General features: G+C 43.5%; 1 protein-coding gene across 1 annotated transcript in view; it reads right to left on the bottom strand.

Moving 5' to 3' along the window:
• KCNH1 (potassium voltage-gated channel subfamily H member 1) overlaps window positions 1–18,957 on the bottom strand; it is a 357,626-nt gene that overhangs the window by 214,770 nt on the left and 123,899 nt on the right. Inside the window, exon 7 of the mRNA XM_046683812.1 lies at window positions 4,765–5,194. Coding sequence (XP_046539768.1) covers window positions 4,765–5,194 — 430 coding nt within the window. The remainder of the gene's footprint in view (window positions 1–4,764; window positions 5,195–18,957) is intronic.

The following is an 18,957-nucleotide window of genomic DNA, read 5'->3' as shown; positions in this document are numbered from 1 at the left end:
CCAACAGCAGAACCCATATCCTGACTAATGAAGATGCTTTGCCAATGCCACTGAAGACCATTCCCGAAACTCGAGAGCCTTCCCAACTATTCAGATTTAACAAGCCCATAAATATTTATTAAGAGTCTACTATGTGTTTGAAGTCTGCTAAGAGTATCTTTATAGCCTCCTGGGAGATGTGCCCCATATCATTTTTGAAAAACTAGTATATTGGTATAGAATGCAAAAAGGCATATGAAATAGAAAGAAATAAGAACTGTTTAAATAAGATCATGAAGGAGGCAGGGAAAAGTCCATATTTGCCTGCAAATAATTTAAGCTGAAAGGAGGCCACAAGGCATACACGAGGCATGGGTGAGGTAGTGGGTCAAATGTCCAGGGGTGCAGGTTGCTAGTGTCTCTGCCCCCCAGGAGAGAAGGTGACAGAAGGAAACCACTAGGGGTGAACTCAGGTCCTGTCTGGGATCTCTGAGGCATGGAGTGAGGTCGACTGAAGCACTGACCAGGATAGGATCTGACCCAGCAGAAGAACTGGGAGGAGGACTAAATAGATGCACACAAGGGTCCCTTCAGCACTGATATTCTGCTCTGATCTTAAGGAGCTGAGGTGGGCGAGGCCTGGGAAGAAAGAAATGAATTCAAAGAGACAGGTGTTGTGCGGTGCTGAGGTAGGAGACCAAATGTTCAGCTTGGGGGTGGAGAGTGTCTGGTGTAGGAGTGCAGTGTCTAGACCCCTGCCATTATCAGAGAGAAAGCAAACGAATGTGGCTTCATTATAATGACAGGATGACAGCAATGACATTACCAGGAGAGGATCAGAAAAGTGCAAAACCCATATTAAGAAAATGGGAACTGTCTCTTCACCATCAAATTCCCCCAGGAGAGCTTCCCAAGACAGGGTCATGTCCCTAACCTGAGACTGAGACTTCCCAGATAAAGGGGCCAGTCCCCCTAACAATCCCTCCTTCTCTGAAGGATCCCTCAGAGGCCAAGGCTAGGCTCAGCCTATAGTGAAGGTTCCATCTCCAAGCCTTAGTCACTGGCTGGTGGGCAAGAGAGCCTGTCTCTGTCCTTCTCACAGCCCAGCCACCGTCGGCCCTGACTCCCTGAGAGCACCACCCACAGCCGTAGTCTCCCAATCCTCAGCACCCAGCCGGGGGGGCTCTCAGGGAGGCGCTCAGAATGTGCCTGTTGAATGGGGGACCTCCTCTCCCAGGTGTCACACAGATGGCTAGATTGGTCCTGTGCTCCTCAGCGTCATCAACACACAGGAGATGTACAAAAAAGGGAGGTCACTCACTACACCTTGGGGTGAGCCCTTGCAGAACACCACCAAAGACCCACATGAGGAGGGCAGGGAGATCAGGGCACGGGCTGGCTCGCCCCCGGCCCAGGCCAAGACCCCAGCGTGGAAGTCAGACATAAAACCAGGCAGTGAGGGACATCATAGATCACCTACACCCACAGCTAATCGCAAACACTCATTTTAGCCAACGGCTTTCCCCTCTTCTTATTGTAATTTTTTTTATCAGAACTGAGAAAGGTGGGCAAGCTTGAAAATATTTAATTTTCCTGCTTCCTGTAATCCCCTAGGAAATTAGCCAAGTTAAAATGAGGTATTCAGTGCCAGAGAGCCGAGAGGAGAAGCAACAGAAGGCTTCTGGAGAATCTATATTATGGCTAATACACTGCAACAGAATAGCCAAGAAACACTATTACCGACACATGTAAAATTCAATACCAAGAGGAAAAAATCACAGTGTAACCACTACTTCAAAAGCCCACTGGCTTTGTGTCTCTCTTGACCCCCAAAGGAATGCTGGGCCTCACTGCCGGGGAGAGAGGAACACTGACCCCCTGACATAAATTCAGGCTGTGGTCAACGCTCCCCATCGCCAGAGATTCCAATTCTGGGGTCAGTTGAATTCCATGAGCCGTGCAGTAAGGACCTAAGTGTGTACACGTGCATGCACAGGCGAAGCAGGATGAAAGAGAGCCCTGTAAATCTAATAAGACATCAGCAGTTGTCTTGAACAAAGGTTGTTTGGAACATGAGTTTACAAGTATAATTACCAGCACATTACACGGAGAGCAATAACTTTGTTGTTAGCACAAGAATTTGTCAGATGTGTCACACGGAAAGTGGAACAGCTGTAACCATAAGTGACAGTTGCTGAAAAATAGCTGGTTTCCGAAGCACCTGGTCCCCTGAGTCTGTACCGTAATCTTGGTCTTAAATTAAAACAACAACAACAAACAAGCACACAAAAACTTTCCACTGCAGAAACTGCGGGCTTGTTAAAGTTTACGGAGAGAATTTTCAGGGTGTCGGCGTGTCACTTCAGAGGCGGGCGGAGTCTGTTCTCAGACCACACCAGGGCAGGTGGGCTCCATGGGAGGAACTGGGCTGTTAATTCAGGGAGGCCTGGATCTGAATCCTGTCTCTCCTGCTTACCAGTCCCACATCGCTGGGAAAGTGAGTTAAGTTCTTTGAGCTTCCATTTCACTACAGGACGGAGATAAGAATCTCTAAGGTATAGAGTTGTGAGCAGTAGAAATCGTGTGTAGAGCACTTAGCATAGCATCTGGCAAATAACAGGTGTTCGGGAAACAGGGTTACTATTAAGTAGATTTGTCTACTAAACATCATACGTGGCTGCATAATGCAGAGGGGACAGCCTGTGTATTACACTTTTTTAAAAAAGAAATGGAAACATCACAAGTTCTGAGAAGGTGGGGAGAGAAAAGAGGTGATAATAATTGAGGTTTTCCTAGGAGACTATACCCAAGAAATTACGCTTTCCGCAGAAGAATAGTTTTGCAAAAATAAACTGCTTATGCTTATTATATTGCCACCAGAACTATTTCGTTTTTTCTTTTCTTCCAGGTAAAAAGTTGCGAGAATGTCTCCTGGTATTTGAAAGCCTTTGGGGAGCCCATGAAATGGAGCCCATTTTCTAACTGACCACTGTTAGCAAATTTTCTGTAATAGATATAATGCAGTATTTCAACTGACAGTGTCTCATCTCTCCCTCTAAGACACAGAAGCATCTGGTTATTTTCCCAGTACCCCAAGGCTCACAAAACAGCACTGCCTAGAAAACTGGTGCTGTTAAGCTTGAAACAGTTGACATTGTTGAAATCGTTCTAGAATAGCAAAGGTCTTAAATTCTTTTACACGACAAGAGAAAACACCACAAGTTCTAATTAAGCTAAAGCAATTAGCCACCCACAGATACTTAATGCTGCTTCCCATGGTCAGGCAATCATCTAGATTAAAACCCTTTTTAAAGTAAGGAGCAAACCCAAAGCGCCATCAGCACACACTTCCCACAAATCAATTGCCCCCTTAGACACATTCGGTAAATATTCAGAAGGAAGTTCTACGCCTGCAGAGGGCTTTTATGAAAGGACTGCATCAGACATGATGAGGTGGCCATGAAAAAGGAGGAGGCAAGCAGCAAAATGACAACTTAGGGTAACAAAATCCACTGGCTGAGCAGGACATTGGACTTTTGGTGGTTTGGACAAAGCAACACAAATTGAAGCCTCAGGTTTCCCTGGTCTTAGAATTCTCTGCTAGGTGTGAAAATTAATGTGTCAACTCCACCCTAAAGGAGCACAACAAACAAAATGGTTTCTGCCTACTGGAACCAGAGCCCAACTTCATCATGGATGACCAGACCCCTGTCCAACCAGATGCTTTACCAGACCAGAGGACTGTCCTCTCTCATGTCACAACTTGTCATTGAAGCGCCAACAGGGTGCACTTGGCAGGTTCACGTGAGTCCAATGCACTTAAGTTCATGTGCTTTCCCAGCTCAGTAAGGTCTACACCACTCTAAGACTCCCTTTAGTGAAGGGAGTTCATTGTTGTTTCCAGACGTAGCAACACAACAGCCACAGGATGGTCAACGGGTAAGTGATGGAGATTTAAGTATCTTCCTCCAGAACAAGGGTCGTTTTATTTCAGTCCAGTCAAGGTAACCCTATAACCCATTACTTCTCAACTGAACAAGAGGCTGTTTATTTCTGGGGGATTTTTGGGGGGGAATTTTAAAAATTTCTCAACCATCAAGCAAATATGAAAAACGTTGATCTAGATCAGCACTATCCAATAGGAATAAGACTGAAAATTTTCCTAGGAGCATCAAAAAAGCAAAAGAAACATGAAACTAATTGTAATAGGATATTTTATTTAACCCATTATATCAAAAATATTATCAATTCAACATAGATAGAATCAACATAAAAGATAATTAATGAGATATTTCAAATTCTTTTTTCGTACCTTCTTTTTCTGGTACCATATTGGAGCACGCAGATCTAGAGCTCTGTTTAAATGGACATGGAGAGATCTCCACAATTCGCTGCTCTATGAACAAGCAGTTCACCAAGTTGTATGTATAGCATGATTTCATTTTAACTTTATAAATATCTATACCTATGTGTTCAGAAATGGATAGAAAATAATCTGTAAAGCAGAGACCAAAAGGTAACAGTAGCTATTTCTGAGAGGTAGAATTATGATTGGTCTTTATTTTCTACATTGTGTTCTTTTGTATTTTCTAAATTTCTTTGCAGTAAACATGTTATCAGGAAAACTATAAAAATAGTCCCTAAAAATAAATCCCTCCCGTATTTTAATTTATTACACTCTGACCCTGCTGGCATTGTAGCCATTGCCCTATTTTCAGCTAATGGAAGGGATGGCCAAACCGTATTTGCCCTGCCCCGCCCCACCCAAGCAACTGCCATACTTACAGCCAATCATCATTATGGCCACTGCAAAGATCTTCTCGATATCTGTGGACGGGGCAATGTTCCCAAAGCCCACGCTGGTGAGGCTGGTCATGGTGAAATACAACGAGGAGATGTAGACAGAATTCTTGCTGGGACCACCTTCCCACTTCCCTGAGCCGGACCCATTAAACTGGTATGGGGTGCCAATGTCCATTGCCAATTGGTAAAGCCAGCTATTGTTGCGGATGGTCTTGGTGTCCTCGTCAAAGATCTCATAGTCTCCGATGCTGTACCAAATGCAGGCCATCCAATGAGCAGCCAGTCCAAACACACACACCAGCAGGACCAGGACGGCAGCTCCATATTCAATGTAATGGTCCAGCTTACGGGCTACTCGTCCCAGACGAAGCAGCCGGACAACTTTCAGAGAGCTGAACAGGCTGCTGATGCCCTGGGAGAAGAGAAGCACAGCATCAGGGCCAAGAACCAAAGACACAACTTCTTCCCTCCTCCTCGCCCAAGCTGTTGCCTTCAGCATAGCGCATTTCCATAGCAATACTCCAAGATGCAATATTACACAACCCTTAAAAAATTGTTTTAAAATAAGTCATGATGTGGAGAAATGCTCATATATATTTGTATACCTATGCACAATATAATTAGAATTTTATTCCCAGGTGTATGGCAGAGAGATTTCCATTAGCTTTTTCCTACTTTCATTAAAAAGCAAATAAGGAAACAAAGAAGACAAATAAAATAAGAATTTTATTCTAATTATATTGTGCATAAGTACACAAATATATATGAGCATTTTTCTATATCATGACTTATTTTAAAACAATTTTTAAGGGTTTTGCAATATTTCACATTAGGTAATATGAAATATTTCAGAGTTGCAGAATATTTATTTCATATTATATAATATTTCATTCTAATTATATTGTGCATAACTATACAAATATTTATGTGTTGAAAAGTGGTCAGGAAACACACGGAAAGACGTAAAACAGTAACAGCAGTAGTTATCACTGCATTGTCAAGTTACGGCATTACAGGCAACTTTTTGTTATATTCGTACATATTTTGTTACATTTGTATATATTTACTTAACTTCTATAGTTAAAGTTTTACTTTAACCATTAGAAAAATTATATTTAAAAAACAAACATAGTTTTTAAAAAAGATAAAAATGAAAGAAACAAGTGAGAAGAATGAAGAATTGAGATTCTGTTTTCTCAGTAAAGTCACAAATTCTTGGATAGCTCCATCACTTCCGTCAGGCCAGGGATTACACAGACACCATGCACTTGAACACCGTCAGTCCAGGACTCTCAGAGCTAGAAGGAACCTTCCTATTTCACCTGGTCAAGCCTGCTCCCTTGCAGCTGGTGTCTGCCAATCCCACCAGGACAGGTCGATTCTCCAAATAGAAGTGCTCTAGGGAACAGCTGTGTGGTGGTGGAAGGAACACCACCGGAGAAATCTGGAAAACGGGGTTTGAGACCCACGTAAGCCACTAACTTGCTACGTGAATTTGGACAATTGCTTTTACCTCTCAGTTTCCTTGTCTAGACACTGAGGGAGGTAGACGAGAGGATCAGTAAATCTTCTCCAAAAAATAATGTACTCTTATCTCCAAAGGGAAGGGAAACATATTACAGAAGCTATACCATTCAAAACCCCAAAACTCCTATTCCAAAGTGACGCCAACGTGTAAGGAAGGGAGATTTCCATTAGCTTTTCCTACTTCCATTAAAGAGCAAATAAACAAGCAAACAAAATAGAGCCATTTCTCTGAATCAAGACTTCAATCTCCCTACATAGCAAAAACCCAACAACAGGATGATGCCCTTCACCAAGCACAGTGAGGAACTTTTCACTATTCTAAGCACTGGACAGTTTCCAGGTCACTGCTATTCTCTCTTGTTTCCTGTGCCCTTAGTGGCAACCCCCAAGGGTCAGGTTATGTCACAGACAAAAGAAAAATGTGTAAATGCTTTCTGATAAGCCTGGGTCAGAGACTCACCAAGGCTGCTTCCTCTTCCTAGGCACACAGCTAAACTACATTTCCCAGCCTCTTTCCACCCAGGTGGGTCTCTGGGACTAGTTCTCGCCAAGGGATTGTGAGGTGAAATGTGTGTCCCTCCCAGGCCAAGTAAGTGTTCTTTCTCTTCCCCCTGACGTGTCTTCCAGATGAGGCTAGTGTGACCTCCAAGCCAAGTGGTGAAAATAATGGATGTATGGATGGAAAGAGCCCGGGTCCCTGAAAGATTATGTGGAATGCCCTCTCCCCACACAATCAACTCAGAGCGTATTGTGATGTGAATGAAAAAAAAAACTCTGGGGGCCAGCCCAGTGGCCTAGTGGTTAAGTTCGGCATGCTTCACTTTGGTGGCCCGGGTTTGCGGGTTTGGATCCCGGGTGTGGACCCACACCACTTGTCAGCCATGCTGTGGTGACAGCAAAAATATATAAAATAGAGGAAAATTGGCACAGATGTTAGCTCAGAGCAAATCTTCCTCAGCTAAAAAAAAGAAGAAGAAAACCCTCTAAAATAAGCCATTGATATTTTGGGAGATATTTGTTACGTTAGCTATCATTAGCCTTCCCTGACAAATATAGAGCCCTTCTGTCATGTAAACACACAAACCATATGTAGCATAGCCTTGTCAATAAAGACCACAGATCAGGTTGCCACACAAATTATTTCTGTTGGGGTGAGGGTAGGGCAGGTGGGATTTATTGACCTTTTATAAAACAAAACAAACAACAGTTTTGTAGCCATAAAACTTAACAATAGAAATATTCATTTCTTGTCCAGTGTACACCAGCAAATGGATAATAATGGATTTTTCTAGGCCAAAAGACTACATCCCCAAGATAAGGTCATCCAAACTGCTAACTTTGACAAAATTGACCCTTGGCATGTCCAGTACTCCTCCCCTGGGTCCCTCTTCCCTCTGTGCACTTTTCTCAGAAACTTGCCATGCAGAAAAGGCTGAGAAAATTCCTCATATTGAAGTGCAAAAGACTGATGAGGCTAAATGGACATCCTCTCTTCATAGGGCATCTGCATTTTAACTCAACTTCCAATAGTGGAATTAAATGCATCCACAGCCTGGATGAAGGAGATATTTTGGGAGACAAAGGAGCCTTTTTGATGACTCAGAATTCAAACACACGTAAGCAGCCACCTCCTCACCACCTCCTCATAAGGAGGTTCCTGGAATCATCTCTCAAAGCAGCTCTACTCTGAAGCAGAACTTCTCACCCAGGGCAAAACTGCCTTGTCATTTTTCATCACTCATTCAATTCAAAGCAACATTTATGGAGACCCTCCCATGGCCTCCTTGTGCTGATGCTATAGGGAAGAGATTAAAATGACGCTGTCCTTGTTTCCTTGTTCATGATGGCATCTTCAGTGCCTGGCATGTAGAAGATGCTTGATAGGGAGAAAGAAGGGAGGAAGCAAAGCTTAGTAGCTAGTGAGAGAGGCAAAATATGGTGAGCAAAAAGACATATCTACCTGATAGTCACAGAACTTGAGAGCTGAGAAGGAGCACAGAAATCACCCAGTCCTGCTGCTCTGAGTCCAGCAACGTCATCCAGAGCTCCCTTAAGGAACAGTCATTCAGCCTCTCCTTGAACTCTGCCCTTAGCCACTACCTCTCGAAGATCCCATTCTGTGGCAGACATTCATGGAGATGAACAATTGGGTGCCCACTACCTTTCTTATCTCCCTTCCACTCCATCTGCACTTCATCCCTCCTCCCTTCTCCAGCCCTTCCCAGTGGCCACCACAACACATGCAACCACTACCCAAAGGCCGTGCCATCCTCTAGCCATACACTCCAGACACCTTGAGCATCCCAGACAGTGGAAGCACACTTGCATGTCTGTGCCTGCTCAGAGTAGTCCCTCAGCCCAGAATGCCCAGCTTCCCTGTTTCTGCCAGCTGGTGTTATCCTTCAGGCATGACACTACAATACTAGCCATCCTTCAGGCCTGCCACTACCTCCACCCTAAAGCCTTCCATGACTACCCCATAGTCACAACCAATCCTTGCCCCTCCACGTGTCCACGGTATTCTGTATCCGTTACCACTGAACACATTGCTTTGCATTATAGTTTCCTGTGGCCATTTCTCCAACTATATCAGAAACTATACCTTCCTGAAGACAGAAGCCATCTGTTATTCATTTTAGAAGCCTCTTGTATCGGGTTGAGTAGTGTCCCCCCAAAAATTCATGTCTTTCCCAGAACCTTCGGATGTGACCTTATTTGGAAATAGAGTCATTGCAGGTTCGGTTAGTTAAGATGAGGTCATACTGGAGTATGGTGGGCCCTTAATCCAGTATGACCGGTGTGCTTGTAAGAAGAGGAGACTAAGACAGACACAGAGAGAACACCATGTGACTACTGATGCAGAGACTGGAGTGACGTGTCTTCAAGCCAAGGAACACCAAGGTCTACCAGCAATACCAGAAGCTAAAAGAAGGGCACAGAACAGATTCTCTCCTAGAGCCTTCAGAGAGAGCGTGGCCCTGCCAGCACCTTGATTTCAGACTTCTAGCCTCCCAGAATGTGAAAGAATTAAGTTTTGTTGTATTAAACCATTCAGCTTGTGGTAATTTGTCACACAGCCCTAGAAAACAAATACATCTACACAGGGTCTACAGCCAGCACCTTCTCAGAAAGGGTCTCAAATATTTCCTAAACTGAATTGAAGACTTTTGATTATTAGAGAATTCTTTCTCATTTTAAGAAGCCTCTGGAACAATATAGAATAAGCATTTCCTCACTGTGCTATTTTTCTGTGTTTACACTGATACTCTATTACACGGTTTTGCATAAGTTCCCTCTCATTGCACTGGCAGCTGGAATTCTACCTGTTTAAAAGAATTTCAAGATATTAATTTGGAATTTTTCTTATTTGCCTGAAGTTCAGGAGAGGCGATAAATAAAACAGAATACTCCAAACTTTTTCCTTTAATTTTAGTATGCTAAAAACATGACAGCACCATATGGTAGGAGAATCACATTTCCCCAGGGACTTCTTGTATCAGAAAATCCATCTCACATTCCAAATAGCTCCAGAGAGTTCTTTAACACAACCTTGAAATTAGGAAGAACCAAGAATTTCAAGTTGAGTCAACATGGTTGAAGGGACAGTGACAATGTTTGTGTGTGACCTATCAAGTTTTACCTATTCACCCAGGCTAAATAAATCATTCCCTTAATTTGGGCTATAACTTCCCTTCTCAACTAGCCAGATTCACCCATTTTCTGCTCATCTTATTTTCTGTCATATGCATGCAAATAACATTGTCACAGATTGATGGCAATGTGTTATTGTAAAGAACTACTCAGTCTTTCAGGTTCTTGAATAGTTTCATTCCCCAGGCTCCCAGGTCTGTGTGGTGACAGGATGGCATCCATAGCAAATTCTGCAGGGAAACTTTATTTTTTTTGTTGCTTTCAACCTCACTTTACTCGTGGTTACTCTTCTCCTGCATCCTCCTCCAGCTAAAGGCCTCCTTCACATGCTTCCCTCTGAGTACTCTGGACCCTGTCTTTGTGCACAGAGAAATTTCCAGCCTCAACATCTTCATGCATTGTTCCCACCACCTTCTTTCTTTAGTTGAAATCGGTTCTCCTGGAGCACCCTGCTCTTCCTCATGCTCTCCCTTACATCCTGGAGCTAGGTGTAGGGAATTTCCAATCCTCATACATTCACCTTACAAACAGACCTGTTTGGTGTCCCCCTCTTGCCCCCAAAAATACTCCCCTCCTTTAAGATTCATGCCATCCAGCAATACCACCTCGTCATTACTACCATCTGATTATTGATAGCTAACATCTACTGAATGTTTACAAATACGTCAGAACTTGGGCTTATCTTTCATTAATTATCCCATGTATCAACTTGGCCCCTCCCTTTCATACCTTAAATCTTTGCACCTGGCTTTCCAGCTCATCTCCTGCTATCAGCACAGGAAACATTAACATCCATAGGGAAAAATTATTCCACACTCCAGCCTCTTTATCCCCAGGACCTTCACCTCTTCTCCATATCCTAGGCCTTGTCATCATTGGAAGTTGTTCCATCTTTGGAATCCTACCCACTAGCATTTGACACAATGATTATACACTTCCATGCCTCCTTTTCTCTCTTTTATCTCGATCCAACCTACTCTTTGGTTATATCTCCACCCTCATCTTTTCTTTCAACCATCAACTCTCTCCAGATTTCACTTGCTTTCCCATCATACTAGACCCTGTTACATCAGTTCAAGTACTCTCTCCCCACCACCCTAACCACCTCTCTCCTTGTCCTCCCACCACACTTGTCCTGCCAAACCCAGCACTGCATAGTTCCAACAGCAGGGGCTGGGCTATCATTTCCATCCTTAGCTGAGTCCCTCGATGCTTCTCACCAATCATTTTCCTCTTCCTTGAACAACTCTCTCCCCTCCCCATCCACAGATATTCCAAATCTTCACTACTCCTTTCAAGATCCCACCTGACCTGTGCCCTTCTCATTCTCAGTCAACATCATCTCCCCACTCACACAGAAAGTAGAGGCCATTAGTATCCACTCTTGCTCTACATTTCACCTCCACAAATACAAGCAAGTGCATTTACACCATCCTTCCATACTACACTGAAACCCATTCCTCTACTTGCTCAGGGATACCATTCCATCAACTATCCACCCTCCTCTCTATTCCCTCCCTTTGTCCTCAGATCTCTCTTTCACAGACTAATTCTCTTAGACTATAATCTTACCACTGTTTCAGCTCCTATGTACCTCTCCAGGTCTATTAACTCTCCTCCTCTTCCTAGTGTTCCTTCCTGAAACCATAATGTACAAGCAATCATTCAATTTCCTCATTTCCCACTCATTTCTCAACCCACTGCAATCAGATATCCATTCCCAACACTTTCCAGAATTTTCTTTCTCAAAAGTCACCAATTATCTTCTAATTGTTATACCTTCAGCGCTTGACACCTGTAATGGAAGTTGACATTCTTCATGGCCACACAGTGTCTAAATTGTCTTCCTGTGTTGGGGGAATCACCACCTTGCAAAGTAGAGCTTGTCTCTCACCCCAGAAGCTGAAGATACCACAAATCTTCTTTCTCCAACCTCCCTTGTAGCTGAAGGGTAAGCATATGACCTGGAATCTGCCCATCAGAGACACCCATCCCAGTCACTGACTGCTATCTAATGGAGGAACTGTGCAGGACCCCTTTTGCAAGAGCATGACAGCATCATCCAGTTCCCAGAGGCAGCAGTAGGTGGTTCTGGAATTGGTACCCAGAGTCCACTGATGCATAACATTGCAAATCCATGTCCAGTAGCAGCAGCAGTGGTATATTCATGGGACCAGCTCTGCCATATGATTTTGGGCATTGTTCCTGGCTGTATAGCCTCCAGACATTTTCCTGGGCTTTCCATAAATTCTGTGGGTAACTAATGTACTTTTAATAACCTTTTCCTCTTTACATTAGCCAGACTTGAATCCTGACTACTACAACAATGTGGAATGTTCTTGGCCTTTTTCTCTTCTCAATATACCTCCTTTCCTAGGCCACTGCATCCATTAATGTGGCTTTAACAAACATCTATACATCAATAACCTGTAAATCTATCTTTCCAAACCAGACACTTCTCCTGACTTTAAGACGCTTATGGGCATGTCACTGGGATACCCCAGTGCTTCCTCAGTTTGACATGTCTCACCCTCAGCCCACCTCCTATTCCCCAACTTGGAGAATGTGCCCCAGGTCTACAGTCTCCCAAGTGAAAAACTAGGTGTCATCACCTTAGTTAACGATGCAAACCTTTCTTAACTGAATATTCTTTTCAGAAGGATGATGTTCAGGCATATCAGTATTCCTATGTGTAATGTCACTGCCATTTGGGTAAAAATAGAAAACAAACATTTTCTTGTCTATGCATTTATCTCTGCAAGTATACATAAGATACTAGAAACACAGATTGTTCCTGGGAGAGAGATCTTCACTGCATACACCCTTTTGAATATTGTACTGTGTGAATTATTGTTCAATCCAAATTTTTAAAATATTAAATTATGAAAATAATCAACTATAAGTTTAGAAATACAACACCACTCTGCTTAGAACCATTCAATGGCTTCCGTTGTCTTCTGGATAAAATTCCATTAGTTTAGCAAACAAAGTCCTTTATAATTTGGTCTCCAACAGCCTCATATCTCACTGCTTCCCTCCCAGGAATCCTCTGCTTTAGTCATATCAAATTATTTATGGTTCCCCAATCACATTGGGCCTTGACGCCTTCACATATGCTGTTCCTTCTGCCTCAAACACTATTCCCCTGGTTGTCTGCCTGGCAAACCCTATCCATCCTTAAAGACATTTCTCAATACCCCAGTGATAGGACAAGTCACATATTTATTACTAAAATTGTGAATGTATCAAGTTTATAAGGAGTTTGCCTTTTAAAGTAAATATTAGACTGAATTTGAGCTTATCCCAATAAGAGTATTACTTTCTCATTTGAATGCCAATTTGCTTTCTTAACCTGTAGAGAAAGGAGTGTAGATACGGTAGCTACTTAGAAACTGCGAATCAGATGTCACACACAGGAACATAACCCGCCATGTGTGTCCAGGATGGTTAATTTTATGTGTCAACTTGACTGGGACACAGGGTACCCAGAGATCTGGCTAAACATTATTCTGGGTGTGTCTGTGAGGGTGCTTCTGAAGTGGCATTAACACGTAAATGAGTAGACTCTGCAAAGCAGATTGCCCTCCCATGCGGGTGGGCCTCATCTAATCCACTAGAGGCCTAAATAGAACAAAAAGTGGGGTAAGGGAGACTTCGCTCTCTCTGCCTGACTGTTTTCAAGCTGGGACAGAGGTCTTCTGCACTCAGACTAGAAATTACACCACCACCTCTCCTGGCTCTCCAGCTTGCAGATGGAGGATCATGGAACATCTCAGCCTCCATAATCATGTGACAGATATATACAGATATAGATAAATCCTGCTAGTTCTGTTTCTCTGCAGAACCCTGACTAACACAGTGTCTTAATAGAGAAAGGTCGAGCACTGCTAGTCTAAGACTCAACACCAAGCCATCTCTCTGTGACGCCTCCCCTGACACCCACAGGCAGAGTTCAACATGCCCTCTGCTAGACTGCCCTGAGGACTCCTTGATTCATTCTTTCCACAAATACCTACTGAGCACCTAACATGAGGCACACACGGTTTCAGCGCTGATAATAGACCAGTGATGAACTAGATCAAAATCCTCACCCTTGTGGAACTTCCATTCAGTTGGGAGAGATAGACAATAGATGGAATAAATAAGTAAAATAAATGGTGTGTGATAAGACAATAAGATGAAATAAGGAGTGCCCGGAGGAAGAGGGTGATGGTCAGCGTTAAACAGAGTTGTGAGAGAAAATTTGACTGAGATCTTGGCATTTAAGTAAAGGCTCCAGGGAGATGAGCCTGTGAACCATGACCGTATCCAAGGGAAGCACAGTCCAGACAGAGGGATTGGAATCAGCAAGTACAAAATGTCCTGAGATAGGAATGTCACATGGTCTTTACATTAGGCTGACAGGCCCTGGAGATCAAGAAGAATATTTGCAGTGAGAATAATAATTACAAGCATTATTGCACTTAATCCTCATAACCTTGTGAGGTATATTATAGACCCAATTCACAGATGAAGAAACTGATAGTAACCTTTGTCTAGTATCACACAGGTAGAAAGTGGCAGAGCTGGAATTTGAACCTGATCAACCACCTCCCAAGTGTGTGCTCTTAACTTCTTGCTCTAAAGACTCTACCTTTAATTTCCCATCTTTAGAGTTCTAGCTCCTCGCAGATGCTCAATAAATGTTTGTTGAATGGAAACCTACAGAGACTTACTCACAAGGAGAAGTTGTGACAGTAGTAAATCTTGTGGTCTGTTATAAGGATTTACTACCTTATTAACAGAGATTGGTTTGTTTGTTGTTTTTAAAAGAGATGACTTCAAGAGTAAATGTTCCATGATGATCCCACCGCTCTGAGAACTGCAGATCCATTTCAGCTGCATAATGGAATAAATTGGCTTACCATATCTTATGGGAAGTTACTCACTGAAGCTTAAATATAATTTGCTTCCCTTCCATCTCATCAATATTTTACTTTAGGCTTGGTTAATTCAATTCAGCAATCATTTCCTGAAAATCTAGTACAGAAAGATATGGCCAAGAGTTACCAGTGATACAAAAAACAAGGAAGACGCAATCCCTGCCCTCACGTTGCCTACAATCAGGCCACAGAGAAAACACAGCCTGCATGGGACCCTGACGCTGCAGGAAACACAAGTTAGCTGCCACGATAAAGACCGAGTTAGCACAAGTCCTGCGGCTGTGCATAAAGGGAATTTTTTTCTAGTTCTTTTAACAGGTCTGTTGACTATATTCAGGGAAAGGATGTGGTTTTAAAAGGGGAGCTTTTAACCAGAAATGGGACAGCTTGCAACCTTCCATCTGTTTAATCCAATAACATATCCAAAAGGCATACCTGCAGTCTCCATAGAAAACAATCACGAAGGAAGTTTAGAAATATTGCTCAAAACCATCTACTTTCCTTCTGTTTACAATTCAAACCATGAAACAAACTGTGTATTCAGTGGTGATATTATATCATCAGGCTCTTTTTCTAGAGGCACCGAAAATTGAAACCTTTATCATTGGCCAAACAAAACCCAAAGGATACAGAATAGAGAATCTGGTTTTCTCAAGCCATGTCTCTGTCTTTCTTAGAACACTAAATTCACGTTTTCTTCTTCCAGAGAAGTGAAATGAATGCAAGTAGCCTAGACTGTACCTTCTCTCAGACTGCAGGAAGCAATAAAATCAAGTGTCTGCAGCTCTGACATTGACACAGAATTAGCCATGCCCTTAATTTGCTTTAGGCTAATTTGATTTAAATTCTCAGAGATGACAGCAAGTCAGGGTCTGGTATAGGTGAAAACCCCAGTGACTCCCATGAGGGTAGTGTCTGCTGGAGTTTTCGGCACTGGGGCCTGAGTAGGGCAATGATCCACTTATCATCGCCAGGCCAGAGCTCTTAAATGAAACAGCACTGACGTTATGAAAGCATCATCTCAACTAGTAACATGTGAGGACACAGCTGGGGCCTCCTGACCACATGTGATAATGCGCTCTGTTTAACCCAGAGGAGAGGCACAGATCATTCCCCATGCAGTCTAATTTAGCCTTGAACAATGCACCCCCTCCCTTCGCAAACATAATCCACTTCAGTCTCATTCTCACCCCTACCCCAGAGTCAAGTAAGAAGGTGGGAGCCCCTAGAACCTATAAGAAGCCCCCAAATACGTGGGCTCCTGACAAGGAATTTGTGGATGGCCTTGAGGCCTCCACTGGGGTGGTGAGGAGAGAAGGCACAAGCAGCAACTTGGGATGTGTGAAAGGTTCCCCTGAATTTGGGGAGCCTGGCCTAGCAAATTGCAGGCCGGTAGCCCAGATACCTGGGTTGTCTGTGAGAACTGGGGCGGTGCCAAGCATTCCCACTGCTCAGGGACTAGCTCCCCTGGGTTGGGCAAACAAATGCCCTGGAGGGCAGAGCAGCCTCAGGACAAGAGCTAGGCAAGCTGCTGGGCACACTTCTGAGGGACCACAGAGGAATTCAAAGCTGGGTCCCTGGAGCAGGCCATGGGGGTGGGCTTAGCCCCAGGACACTTCTTGTTGTGACTGACACACGGGATATCGAGAAAGGGACATGGAGAAATAAAAGACTCTCAGAAGACAGCATGGCCATACTTCAGGGATGGCTAGGTTTGACGTAAAAAGGATCCCTTCCAGCTAAAAGGAAGGTGAGGGTTTCGCCTTTAATATTGTTTATGCGTTTAACTCTGTCCCATCTTCACAAATAGATTTACAGCCCTTGAGGGACTATTCCTCCTTGCAGCCTCAGCAGTGAACGGTGATGGGACCACTAATCCTTCTAGACTCTTCCATTCCATGAAGCAACTGACATACCCAGAGCTCTGCTGCCAATTGAGGATCATCTCTGTAGGAATGTTCTAAGGAAAAATTACAGCGCCTTTAAGAGGCTTCTGATAAATATAGAGTCCTTTCTGGAAGGCAGAAGTAAATAAGGATAGTCACCATTCTGTGTGGTTAAAATAATAAGTAACTCCAACTTTTGGGAATAAGAGAAGCCATAGAGAAAAGAAACTGTCTTCTTGTTAGAAAAAAAGGTCACCATGAGGAGACCCAAAGCCACATTGGGGGTCAGGCTTGGGGACAGGCCCTGCCTCTGCGACCCTAGTAGGTTACCCAACCTCTTTGAGCTTCGCTCCTTCACCTGTAAGGGGGGAAAATGCATTTACAAAGGGTTAATATTCACAAAAGTATTAGTTGTTGTTACACGAGAGGTAGTCACCTTGTTCTTCTCCAACTGTAAAAATCCCCTCAAAAAAGAGTCACAAAGGGGAGTAATTATTTGCCCTCAGCGAAAAGGAGAGAAAGGATCTGAATGTCAGAAAGAAGTCACCTCTAGGTGAGGATTTATAAAGAGGGAAAACAACGCCCCCTCTCTGAAAAGTTGCAAAGAAACAGTCAAGGGTATTTGACCGAAATAGCTGTGTAAGTTGAAGGAAGTAGGCAGGATGCTGGCCTGGAGCTTCTGGACACGTAGGGCCCCAGGGCTGAGTGAAAGTCAATCTCACCTGACAAGGATACGAAAGGTCAAGGACGCCTGGAAAACTCATAGAATACAATTTATACCTAGGTATTTACACTTCTAAACTCGCTTTAAAAGATCTAGGACTTCAACTACGATGACTAGAAACTACTAAAATAACAAACATGCCACCTAGAAGTTTATTTTAATGGAAAAGCTGTCTATAGATGGCAACTTGTCAATCCCATCCTGCTAAGTAACAGCAAACAATAGCATCAATCATTTATTAAGTGATTGCATATTGCAATCACTGGCAAAATGCCAAACAGTCCTAACTCTTAGTCTTACCTGTATTAATTCACTTAATTCTTATAACTATCCTATAGGATAAATAGCATAATTCTCCCCATTTTATATGAATGCATGGATTTTTTATGAATTAACTGATGTACAAGCAGCCATGCAGGATGATGAGTTATGTGTTGATGCTCCTTCCATCACCTAAAGACTAATGCCATGAAACAGGTTAGACTCGGACCATGCCGTATTTGTACAGACTGAGGACTCTGCGCTCTTAAAAGGTGACCCACAGACAGGCAGGATGGCATTGCATCCTAGGACTACCCAGGGCAGAGCCTTGTGTATGTTCCACGGGGACTTGTGGATATGGCTTTCCCATAGACACCACGCCCAGTGATAGGAAGCTGGCTTCAGTTCCTTAGTGCCGTTCATCATCCAAACCACTTCACTCAGAAATGAAACAAAATGGGCACTAAAAGACTCCAAAGACTCTCAGCCCCACCCCCAGACAAGGCCACTGATGCCCAGAGAGGGGAAGAGACTGACCCAAAGGCCAGTGGCCAAGCTGGGGCCACTCTGCAGGTCTCCCAACTCTCAGCTGGCTCACAGAACTACAAAGAGGCTACAGCAAAATAATTCACAGGGACATCTCTCAGTAAGTTATAGTCAAAAGCTCTACAAATGAGTGCTGGTGATATGATTTGGAAATGGTTTTTTAAAGGCATGATGTATTTATAGACAGTAACTTAAATCCCTTCCTGGTGATACTAGGACACAATCCCACATCTTTACAGAACAGAGCTCTCAGCTGCTCAGGCCTTCCAGGCAAGCAAAGAGAGACACGGTTCCCCAGACCAGAAAGCATATGGCCCCAGGAGGCTACCAAAGGGTAGGACGGCTAAATAGCCCAGATCTAAATAGAGGACTGAGGACAGAAGCCTTGGCCAGAGGTCCTGGGATCACAGAACTTTGGATCAGGAGGGGACCCCAGGGATCATGGAACTCATGTCCCTCATCCTGCAGATAAGGAAACAAAGGTGCAGGAAGGACTCACAGTACCCAGGAAACAAGGATACTCCATTCTCCCATCCCCAGCCCCCAGTAACCTCTAATCTACCTCTCTCTCCATGAAGCTGCCTATTCCAGGTACCTCATAGTAGTGGAATCATAAAATATTTCTCCTTTTGTGTCTAGATCCCTTCACTTAGCATGT

The sequence above is a fragment of the Equus quagga genome, chromosome 13 (genome assembly GCF_021613505.1).
Source record: "Equus quagga isolate Etosha38 chromosome 13, UCLA_HA_Equagga_1.0, whole genome shotgun sequence".
NCBI lineage: Eukaryota > Metazoa > Chordata > Mammalia > Perissodactyla > Equidae > Equus > Equus quagga.
Note: the sequence above shows the minus strand (reverse complement) of the source record. Positions and strands in the feature narration are given on the sequence as shown.